Genomic DNA, 11,432 nt, shown 5'->3' with positions numbered 1-11,432 from the left:
GGATGCTTCAGTGCTTCTTAGAAGGGGGAACAAAATACTCACAGGAGAAATATGGAGACAAAGTGTGGACCAAAAACTGAAGGAAAGGCCATCCAGAGATTGCTCCACTTGGGGATCCATCCCATATACAGTTGCGAAACCAGGGTGCCTTTATGCATGCTGGGAAGTGCTTGCTGACAGGATCCTGAGATGGCTGTTTACTGAGAGGCTCTGCCAGAGCCTGACAAATACAGAGGTGGATGCTCACAGCCAACCATTGAACTCGGGGTCCCTGATGGAGGAGTTGGAGAAGGGACTGAAGGAGTTGAGGGGGTTTGCAGTCCTGTGGAGGTTGCAACAGTGTCAACTGGACAGACCCCTGGAGCTCCCAGGGACTGGACCACCAACCAAGGAGTACATGCAGAGTGTGCCACAGCTCCTGCCAAGTGTGTGGCAGAGTATGACCTTGTTGAACATCATTGGGAAGAATGGCCCTTGGTCCTGTAGGGGTTCAATGCCCCATTGTAGGAGGATACCAGGGTGGGAATGCAGAAGTGGGTGGGTGGGTGGTTGGAAGAGCACCCTCATAGAGGCAGGGGAGGGGGGATGGGATAGGAGTTTTCTGGAGGGGAGACCTGGAAATGGGATAACATCTGAAATTTACATAAAGAAAAAATCCAATAAAAGAAAAAAAAAAGAGACAATGACAACTTTGTTACACTAGATTATTAGAGAAAGATTATAATATTACCAGACAACAAGCATGGTGGGAGACATAATGAGGGAGGGATTGGAGAGGAGGAAGGAAGGAATAGAGGAAATAGAGAGGAAAGAAGACAGAGAGATTACAAGACACTTAGGAAATGGAAAAGTCTAGATAAAGCAGAAGGTCGAGGTGGAGCGGAGGAGAACTAGCCATGCCAAGGTCTAGGCTGTGTCTCCCAGCCCACAATGGGGGCTGGGCACAAGGGCCCAGTTATGTTGTCAGTGACCACAAGGGCATATCTTCTGCAACATGGGAAAAGAAGAAGCCAGATCAATAAAGGAAGTTGCTGGCCACAAGGAGGTGGAGACAGAGAGGTCCTGTCCCCAACTCAGTCCTCCAGATGAGAAGGCCTAGGATCTGTCTCACTTTACCCTGATTCTCTCTGGACTCCTGAGCACCCCAGTGTCCATAGACAGGGCATTCTCCCCTTCCTGATGGCTCTGCTGGTCTTGCTTCCTGGAAGGACTCTGGCCATGGCTCAGATCCTGCTTCTTCTGCTGTCAGCAGCATGTCTGCCCACTGGTGAGTAGTGGGGACCTCACTACCAGGGACTTAACCACAGGAGGGGACAGTGGGGCTGGAAAGAGTGGGTATCATGTGGACAGATGTCTGCTACTGGAGCCAGCCAGGCCTCTCTGTCTCTAGAGAGAGCTCATTTCTCAGAGAGAGCCTAACCCAACCCTTTTCATGCTTTTCTGTCCCACCAGCCATAGGGACAGTTCTGCCCTGTGTCCCACCCCTTCCTGTGAATGAAGGCTCAAAATGTTCTGGATTGTCCTTTACAACTGTCCCCTGTCACTGTTTCCTGCAGTGGCTTCAGATTCTCCCTGTCCTTCCCAGGGAACTCTGCAGGAGACAGCAGAGAAAATAACTTTGGATTCAACCAGCCAGCAAACCTCTCTGGATTCCAGGGCGGCTCCATCGAGATCCCCTTCTCCTTCTACTTCTCCTGGGAGTTGGCCAAGGATCCACAGATAAGCATAGCCTGGAGATGGAAGCACTTCCATGGGGACTGTATCTACAACTCCTCCCTGCGTTTCATACATGAGCACTTCAAGGACCGGCTCATCCTAAACTGGACAGAGGGTCAGACATCTGGAGTCCTCAGAATCCTGAACTTGAAGGAGACTGACCAGGCCACATACTTCGGCAGAGTTTTTCTGCAAACAACAGAAGGCGTGAAGTATTGGCAGTCAATTCCTGGGACCCAACTCAATATGACCAATGGTGAGTACATCTCAGCCCTAGCGATGGTGACCCCTGGCTTCCTTATACCATAGATGTCATTAGCCTAGTCTCATCCTTCCCATAAATTTTTCTCATGTATTTTCTCTCCTTCCCAGAGCTCCACCAACTTTGCCTTTTCCTTCTCCGTAATCATCTGCAAACCTTAGCAGCTTTCTCTGAGCTGGCCCCTCATCGTACCCTCAGACCCCACCATCCTACTCCCAGTCCTCAGTTCTTTCTAGGTGGCCCAGTTTCCTGTTCCTTTCTCCAAACTTGCACTACCATCCTTCCTGTCCACTTCCACCCTCACTGCTAGAAATCCATGGGTATCTGGCTTCTCTAGGATGGAGCAGCCATCCCTTAGTCCTGCATCTGGGTCTCAGTTAGATGAAGGGTTTATACCATATCTCATGGCTTCTACAGTATGTAGCTTCTGGTCCCCGGGTACCTCTGGCTCTCCTACTTCACCAGTCTCTAAGACACATCCCCCACCTTTCCCTCAGTTTCTTTTTTCCCCTCTCTTATTTCCCTCTTCTCCCTCCTTCCTCCTCAAGCCCCATCTTTCTCACATGGACCCTCATGGTCTTACCATGATCAGGTTTTCTGTTTATATCACCTCCGTTGCAGCTGTAACTGCATCCACACAGAGTGCGCACAGGCCCAGCCTAGTCACTGTGTGGACATTTCCCCAGCCTCTGTCAGTCACCACTGCTGGACACTCTCATGGTCATTATACAGAGGGAGACACAGACACCAGCAGAGCTCAACCCCTGCCCAAGGTCACGCTGGTGATGCAGGCCTTGAAAGGGACCCTTTACCTCCAAGTTCTCTCAACCAATAGATGCAAGGAGTTCATCTATTGAGTTCACTCTGCTTGAGTTCACTCTATTGCTTGCCTCCCTCTGTCTTAATTTTGTAGAGCATGGATATATGGTATAAGTATGTATGTGTGTGCATGAGTGCATGTGTGTGTGTGTGTGTCTGTGTGTGTGTGTGTGTGCATATGCCCCACTTTGTGTTTGTGGAGATCAGAGGTGGACATTGGGGGCCCTCCTCTAGCAAGGCCCACCTTATTCCCTTGAGGCATGTTCACTGAACATGGAGCTCACCGTTTTGGGCTTAGACTGAGCTGTGAAGCCCCCTTGATCCTTTGTCTCCATCTGCCATGGGGTTGTGGTTACAAGTGCTCACATGGCCTAACTTACAAAATAAGGTGTATGATGTCTGAGGAAGGAGCACCCAAGGTTGACCTCTGGCCTACACACACACACACACACGTGAACACATATACACACAGGCACACACACACACGTGAACACATACACACAGGCACACACACATGAACTCATACACCCATGAACACCTATACACACATGCACACACACATGAAACATATGCACACAGGCACACACACACACACATGAACTCATGTACAAATATGTGTATGCAAAAATGTAATAAAACACACACATTTCTGGAAAATAAAATATAAAATTGTCAAATAACAGTTGATTATCAGTAATTACATTGTCAGTTCTCAGCAGTGCCAGTGATAAATGGGCTGTCCCTTCTAGATCAGACCCACCTGCCCTTCCCTGGCAAACCACTGACTCATCTTGACCCCTGTGCTGGTTCAGGATAAACTCCACAGCCACAACTGGCCGGGCAGCCATATGTCTGTGTTTCCAGTGCCTCCTACATAGTTCCCTAAATGGTTTTCTTCTGAAACTTCCGTTCTTCCCAGGCCCCTCCCTCTTCCTCCTTTGATGCTCTCTCCTGGCCTTTGAGATAATGTTAGGTCCTTGGTATAACAATCACTGTAAGGCAGCCATGTCTCTCTCTGCTTCAGTCAGACACACCATGTTTTTCTGCTTGTCCCCACACTCATGATAGACCAGGACTCTGCCAATGAGTTATACCTCCCCTCTACTACGGGTTCTTGCATCAGTATTTTTTTTAAATTAATTCATTAACTTAATATTCCTGTCTGTTATTTTTTTTAATACATGCCCTGTTAAAATCCACTAGGGCAACAAAGGAAATATTTCATTAAACAAAGTCCTGGAACTGAATAGAAATGGTAGAAGGACTACAAAATGAATGTGCTCTAAGCTATTGAACTGTATACTGCATAGTTCAAATGCTTGTCTTATATTAATACATTTATGCCAATAACAATAAATTTTTTGAGACAGGGTCCCACTATGTAGCTCTCACTGGCTTAGAACTTCTTATGTAGACCAAGCTGGCTTTGAACCCACAGAGCTATGCCTGCCTCTGCCTGTTGAATACTGGGATTAAGAATGTGTGCCACCACACATGATTTTTTAGGGGGTGGTACACACCTGCAATCCCAGGACTTCAGAGGTAGAGGCAAAGATCAGAAGTTCACAGTCATTTTAGTTACACAGCAAGTGCAAGGCCAGTCTAGGCTACACGAGACTTTGTCTTTTAAAAGAAAAAGTTAAGAGTCATTAAGGGCACTGGTTTTGTGATGGTCAAGACTTAACACTCAAAATCCCAATACCTACATAGGAAGCTGGGTAGCCCTGCACATGCTTGTAAATTTGTAACATTGGTACGTTAGTTCCAAGGAGGTAGAGGCAGGAGGATTGCTGATATTTGTTGGCTTTCAACATGGCTGGCACTTGAGCCCTCCTCATTTCATGGATCGACTGCACCCTGAGGAACAGATGGAGATTGTTGGAAGAGGCCACCTGAAGCCTCTTCTGGCCTCCACGTGCGTATTCAGGTGCACATCTCCACCCTGAGCGTGCTCATGTGTGTATAGGGAAGTGAAGGTACACTCACACACTGCACACGTAAATAAAATAAGTAGCTAATAGATTTCGGTGCTATTTTATTATTTAAATATTCCACACATTTAAACAATGTATTTTGATCACATCTACATCACAAGTGAGGATGTCTTCAGCAATAGGTTCTTACCATCTCGTTACGGTGGATAATCGGGAGCAATGGCCATAACCCGTGGTGTATTGAGGGCCTCTGGGGCCTCCCTGACCAATAGGCAGGTAAGCCATGCCTACTTTTGTTTAATAACCCATGACTTTAGGAACAAGGTTGCCCACCTTGAAGCTGCTCATGTTCTAATGAGAACTGTTTTTAGAAAAAGGGTGTTTTTGATGTGTGTGACTTAGAGATGGCTCTGTGTGACTGATGATGGACATGAGGGTCTGAGGACATCCTACCAGGAAATAGCGACTCGTCATTGCTTATCAGATTCTCAGCCTCCGCCCTTGTTCCCTTCTTCCTGTGTGAACTTCTGAGAGCTATTCCCCATCCCACATCCCCCACAGGAGACAAGATACCCATGGCCTCTCGGATCCAAGAAGAACCCACTTATCACTCGAGTATAGTACAGTCAGAGCCTGGACCCTGGAAGCTCTAACAAGCCAGGCCTGGCTGGCTGTCCTCAACAGGACAGTTAAAGGAACAGATCATAGTGGCAAGCAGAGGAAAGAACTTTACTCAACATGGTCAAATTGGGAAGAGGAACAAGGAGGTCCAGTGCCCCTGTGCTGAAGTCCATATTTGGGGTTTTGACAGGTCCTGGTCTGAGGTTGAGACTTAAATAGAAGGCATAGCTAAGCAGGCCCAGTTGGCCCCCATGTAGCTCTGCCCATCAGTGAGCCATCACTGTCTCCAGTCTCTCCTGCAAGTTGCTCTGAGGAGTTGTCAGAACCGTGTGAACTAACTCTCTTTCTGGGAGACCAGTTCTTTCTCTGGCTGGCTCCAGGCTCCAACCTTTTCCTTCTCCCAGCATTCCTTGGGTAATTCCAATTCCTCGGAGTCCATTGCTTCAGTAGTCTGATGGGCAAAGAGGGCAGCAGAGGCATCTTTAGGACACCTTCACTCCTGCCAAGAAGTTCCCCGCTGACTCCCCCGCTCTCTTCCAGCCCCCCGAACCTCCAGTACACCTCCAAGAACCACTGCCGCTACAACTTCTGCACGCACCCAAAATGACGCAACAGAAGGCAATGGGATGAAGAACAAGAGTGGCCTGGATCTGCAAACCACAATTGGGTTGGCAGTGGCTGCTGCTGGGTTCCTGGCTGGGGTTTTGGGATTGATAGTGTTCCTCAGGTGGAAAAGAAGACAAGGTAAGTGGTCCAAGACTGCACCACAACCCCCATCACACCTCCTGGGTGTTTCCACAGAACAGTCTACAGCAGAGTCATTGAAGGTGATTGTTTACAGTGCAGATCCTAGGGTTCAGTCAGTAAAAGTGCCACGCCAGCATGAGAACCTGAGTTCTGTCGCCATAATGCATGGAATCCAGTGTTGGGGAAGTAGGGACAGGATGATCCCTGGGGCTTGATGGCTAGCCACACTAGCCTAATCAGTGAGCCTCAGGTCCCAGTGAGAGACCCTGTTTTTAAAAATAATAGTAATAATTAATAATTAATAATGTAGGCAGCTGCTGAGGAGTGATAGCACAGGTTGGCTTCTGGCCTCCTCCCGCCCTCTCTCCCCAGTGCACATCTGTGAAGACCTCCTCTTCAGTCCAGAGTCAGGCTCGGAAGCTTGTACTCAGAGTAACTGGGGTCTTTTTGTCAGTGTTTGTTTGGTTTGGATGGCTGCAGGTGTGCACTGCTAATCCCCCTCAGAATCTGCTTTAAGTGAATTCCTCAAGTGAGGCTTCTGCAGGGTCAAATCTGTGAACCGCCCAGTCTAGTCACATCTTGGTTCTTCTCTGTTGACTTAGTCATTCATCGCCAGCCCACTCCTTTGGCTTTCAGAGGAGAAAGGACGTGCCTGGGAGAAAGCCAGGGGGAAAGCAGAGCAGACAGGAAGTTGCCTCAGCTCAGCTGTGTCCGTTACTTCCCAAAATCTGACTTGAAACTGGAAGATCACAAGTAGATAAAGCATGAAGTCCCCTAAGTCTGTCAGGGATAGGGGAGGTGTCCCAAGGGCTGAGTGTTCATTCTGGAAGGAGCTGTGGTGTTGACAGACACAGTCAGAGGAGAGGTGGGTAGTTAGATAAACTCTCAAAGGAAGACGAATAATATAGAGTCAAAGAAAATATAATGACAGTCAGAAGCAGCAAGATGACTCAGGAGATCAAGGCACCAGCAACGACCAGAGCCCACATGGCCAAAGGAAAGCACTGTTTCCTGTATGCTGTCCTCTAACACATACACACATACGCGCACACACACATGCATACACACACACACATACACACACACCATGGCATGTGCATACTCACATACATGGTAAATAAATAAATATAATAAAATAAAAACAGTGACAGCCAATGGTGGTCCACACCTGCACTCACTACCCTTGGGAGGTGGGGGCAGGAGGATTTTGAGTTCAACGGCAAACTTAATTACTGTAGTGAGTTCAAGACCAGCCTGGACTATATGAGAATTTATCTCAACCCCATCTCCCTCCCAGAAAATATCCAGGAAAGTGCTAGGAATCTTGTAGAGGACACTTCCTGGCCTTGCAGGAAAGGGAGACCATCTCAAGGACTGTGCTGTGTGCTGTGTGGTGCCAGTGTGGGAGGCAGATGGCAGAAGGAGGCAAAATGAAATGGCCACCTCAGCTTCCTGCTGTGGTGACATCAATGTGTGTGAAAGGTCTCAGATGGGGGTTCAAGAGGGCCACTGAGACAGATTATTGAAGAGGAAGGGCTTTATTTAAAAGTTATCAATTCCATGGACAGACAAAGATAACAGCATGCCAGGGGGGGCTCTAGGGGGAAGTCAGGCCCCAGTACGGTCAGGGCTTTAAAGAGAGCAGTGGCGGTTTCTTTGTAACTTTCTGAGGATGGAAGTGGCTTCAATAGCACAACCCTGTACCAGGAGGGAGACAGAAATTTGCTGGGAAAGAGCAGAATGTGTGGCCACTGATCCCCTCTTTGACGGAAAATTGCTTCCTTGGGCCTAGGTGGAAGTCTGTCACCTGCAGAGTCACAATGTCTCAGTAGTGTATCTGTGAGAGGGAACGAGTTCCTGCATGTACTGTGGCTGAAGCAACAGCTGGAGTCTAACATTGCCTTCTTATGGTGTGACGAACAGGTTGGAGGTGGATCAGGTTGTGAGGGTTTAACACAGTGTGGGCTGTACCCAGAGAAGAACGGGCAGAGCCAGGAAAAGCTCAAGGCAAAAGCATCCAGACTCTGTGACTAGCCCCGAGTTGGAGGGTGTGTCCATCACCACAATGTGTGGAGATGCAGGCAGGAAGATCAGTAGTCCAAGGTCAACCTTGGGCTCGGAAGACCTCAAAGAAACACAGAAACAGTGATTAGACTGCAAAGCAGCTCTTAGGGAGAGTTCAGGCCCCAACGTGAATACATGGGACCAGAGAACAGGAACAAGTCTCAAATTTGTTGAAAAATAGTGATGAAACCACCAAGCCATATAGGGACCGCACAGCAAGCCATATAGGGACCGCAACCACCCAGCTACATAGGGACCAAAAGAGGAAGCCTGTTTGAGGGTGTGTGGCAATGGTCACTTTCCCACTGCTGTGGGAAAGCATCAGGACCAAAAGTAACTTGGTGAGAAAAGAGTTCATTTTGGCTTGAGGTTCCAGAAGGAAGGTTAACAATGGTGGGGCAGCTGAAGCAGGACACTGGGCAGTCACATCTTCATATGCAGATGCAGAAAACAGAGAGGAAGCTGGAAGTGAGGCAGGCAATACAATCTCCAAACCCACACCCAGTGCCGCACACCTCCTCCAGAAGTCTTGCACCTCCCAAGTGTTCCACAACCTCCTCAACCAGGTCACGTGTTCAAATAGATGCGCCTATGGAGAAGATTATCATTCAAACCTCCACAGGGGCAAGCTCGTCAGCATTGTATATTATATTTGAAATGTTGTATGGATCTGACAGAGCTTCCTAAAACAACAACAACAATAACACTTGTGTTTTAAGTCCAAAGAAAGAACAAAGAGAGATTGCTCAGTGGTTAGAAACACTTGCTGTTCTCGCTGGGGCCCCAATTCAGTTCCAAGCACCCATTGGCGGCAGCTCACAACCACCCATAAACCTAGCTTCGGGGGTTCAGTGGTCTCTTCTGGACTCCTTGAGCACAAGAACCCACATGATACACATTCACGCAATCACATATACATACACACAGATAAAAATATATCTTTAAACCTAAGAAAGTAAAGTAAAACATTTAGGAAGAAGGCTAACCTGAGAAGCCAGATAACTTGTTCTCCAAAACACAGTGGGTGACATTGTAGAAGAAAGAAAAAAAGAAAGCAGAGAGTAGGAAACATCTCTTTCATTCATAAAAACAGAAAAATTAGTTAAGATGTTTATGCTAAGGGGCTGAAGAGATAGCTCAGTGGTTAAGAGCACTGGCTGCTCTTGCAGAGGACCTAGGTTCAATTCCCAGCACCCACACAGTGGCTCACAGTTGTCCGTAACTCCTGTTCCAGGGGATATGATGCTCCTCCTTTGACCGCTACAGGGACCAGGTACACAAGGGTGGAACAGACATATGAGCAGGCAAAATATTCATACAATAAAAATACATAAAGGTATAATTTTTAAAGCATCTATATTTCAACAACCACCAGTGGACTCAAAATAATTCCCATTTAAACTACAACAGCAGTTTTGTAAAAAGAGTTCATCTTCTCCAGTTGACACACTCTCAAAACCAAAGAAGATGAAATGAAACAAAACACCGCCAACAAGATGGCTGATAACGGAGGCCGCTCACTGCCTGATCTCAGCATTTATTAAAAGTTGCAAGAGGGTTTAAAGGGATGGCTCAGCAGTAAAGAGCACTGGCTGCTCTTGCAGAGGACCTGGGTTCTGTTTCCAGCACCCCTTCCCCCCACAACACAACTTACAACTGCCTGTAACTGACTGAAGCTTTAAGGGTATCTGAAGCCCTCTCCTGAATTCTGCAGGCATTTGCTCTCGTGTGCATATGCCTCCACACAGATGCACATAATTTAAGAATTATTTAAAAAAAATTTTAAAGCTACAGTTGTGTTCAAAGGGTAAAGGAGTCAATCTCCACGTCTCAGCACCTGAGTTAAGTTCCCTGGGAGCCACTCCTGCAAGCTGGCCTCTGACAGACTGTGGCACACCACCTGTCATAGAATATAATAAACAAGTGGCAATTTTTAAAAACTCTAAAATCTATAGTAACTAAAGCAGTATAGTATACACCAAGACAAATAGACAAGTAGAATAAAATATAATCCAGAAGGAGGCAGTTTCTAAGGGTGCTAAAAGGAAGGTGGGTACGTCTAGAGTGTAAATCAGGTATGGGCTGAGAGAGAGCTCAAGGTAAGGTGAAGGATGGGGACAAAAAGGAGACAGGATGGGGCATGGACCAGGCAGAGATTTGGGAGGAGCGGTTGCTAGTAAGACAACAGCCCCGCAAAGGCAGTTCTGGGCTCCTCCTCACTGCCCCCTTTCCTCTGAAGGTGGTCTGAACATAGAGGACAGTGTGGGGTGATGGAGGATCAGCGCCAATGTCACACTGACACTGTTTCTTCCCCGACAGGCCAGAGGACTAAAACTGAAACCCCATCCAGGTGAGTGCCATCTCTGCAAGAGCAGCCAGAGCTCTTAACCACTGAGCCATCTCTCCAGGACCTTCAGATAACATTTAAAAATAAAAGGAGAGCCGTGAACAGGGGCTCTCCACACCATCCCCCTCCACCCCCCACACCACCACCACCACCCACCCCCGCTCATCCTGTCTGCTTTCTCCTTCGTCCTCAGTGGTGCCAAGCTCCACCAGCTTCACACACTGACAGGAGTGCAGCAGAGTCTCAGGGAGTTCCCATCTCAGTACAGCTTCTGCCCCACCCCCATGCCTCATGGGGTCTTTCTTCTCTCCTGTTTCCTAAGCTTCCCTCTCTGTGACTGGTTTCTTCTCAGCCTTGAACATCTACCTGGATTCATCCAGTTCTCCCATCTTTTCCTTTCTTCTCTCTGGTTGGTTGGTGAACCCCATTCCCCCAGAAACCTTTGTTCTAGATCTTCCCGTCTCTCCTTCTTTTCTCTTTGCTTTCCAACCTCTCTGTCCTTTTCTCCTGTCCTTTCTTTTCCTCATCATACATTGCCTGTCCTAAGCCCTCTTCCTCTGACCCCACTTTTTCTGAGAAAGGGTCTCATTTAGCCCAGGCTGGCCTCACACTCACTAAGTAGCCAACAATGACCTTGAACTTCTGATCCCTTTGCCTCTACTTCCTAAGAGTTGGGATGACAGGCATGCACCACACCTGGTTTATAAGATGCTCTGGATGGGACTCAGAGGCTCGTGCGTGTGATGCAAGCACTCGACTAGCTATAGTACACCCCCAGCCTCCTCCCTCTTTCCTCTCCCTGCTCCTTCAGCCAGATGCTCTTCCTCCAATCCAAGTTCAGGTCCCTTCTGTAGTAAAATACACATATACATATACATATACATATACATATACATATACATATACATATACATATACATAT

General features: G+C 47.7%; 2 protein-coding genes across 2 annotated transcripts in view; both read left to right on the top strand.

The window, feature by feature from the left end:
- Positions 1-1,073: 1,073 nt before the first annotated feature.
- LOC114629788 (paired immunoglobulin-like type 2 receptor alpha) lies at positions 1,074-2,025 on the top strand. The gene is made up of 2 exons (XM_028777871.1): positions 1,074-1,267; positions 1,586-2,025. The coding sequence occupies exons 1-2, from the start codon at positions 1,180-1,182 to the stop codon at positions 2,023-2,025; spliced, it is 528 nt and encodes a 175-aa protein (XP_028633704.1). The 5' UTR covers positions 1,074-1,179.
- Positions 2,026-5,627: 3,602 nt separating this feature from the next.
- The window catches only part of LOC114629763 (paired immunoglobulin-like type 2 receptor alpha), a 9,403-nt gene continuing 3,598 nt past the window's right edge, over positions 5,628-11,432 (top strand). The window contains exons 1-2 of the mRNA XM_028777834.1: positions 5,628-6,096; positions 10,483-10,513. Of these exons, the coding sequence (XP_028633667.1) occupies positions 5,979-6,096; positions 10,483-10,513 (149 nt within the window). The 5' untranslated portion in view covers positions 5,628-5,978. The remainder of the gene's footprint in view (positions 6,097-10,482; positions 10,514-11,432) is intronic.

The sequence above is a fragment of the Grammomys surdaster genome, unplaced genomic scaffold (genome assembly GCF_004785775.1).
Source record: "Grammomys surdaster isolate TR1022 unplaced genomic scaffold, NIH_TR_1.0 316, whole genome shotgun sequence".
Taxonomy (NCBI): Eukaryota; Metazoa; Chordata; class Mammalia; order Rodentia; family Muridae; genus Grammomys; species Grammomys surdaster.
The sequence above is the reverse complement of the archived record's forward strand: the minus strand, read 5'-3'. Positions and strand labels throughout refer to the sequence as shown.

Excerpts from the sequence above, each read along its gene's own strand:
- LOC114629788 (XM_028777871.1), top strand. The coding sequence starts at position 1,180 with ATGGCTCTGCTGGTCTTGCTTCCTGGAAGGACTCTGGCCATGGCTCAG. Across the intron at positions 1,268-1,585 it reads AGCAGCATGTCTGCCCACTG|GGAACTCTGCAGGAGACAGC; the intron begins GTGAGTAGTGGG and ends TGTCCTTCCCAG.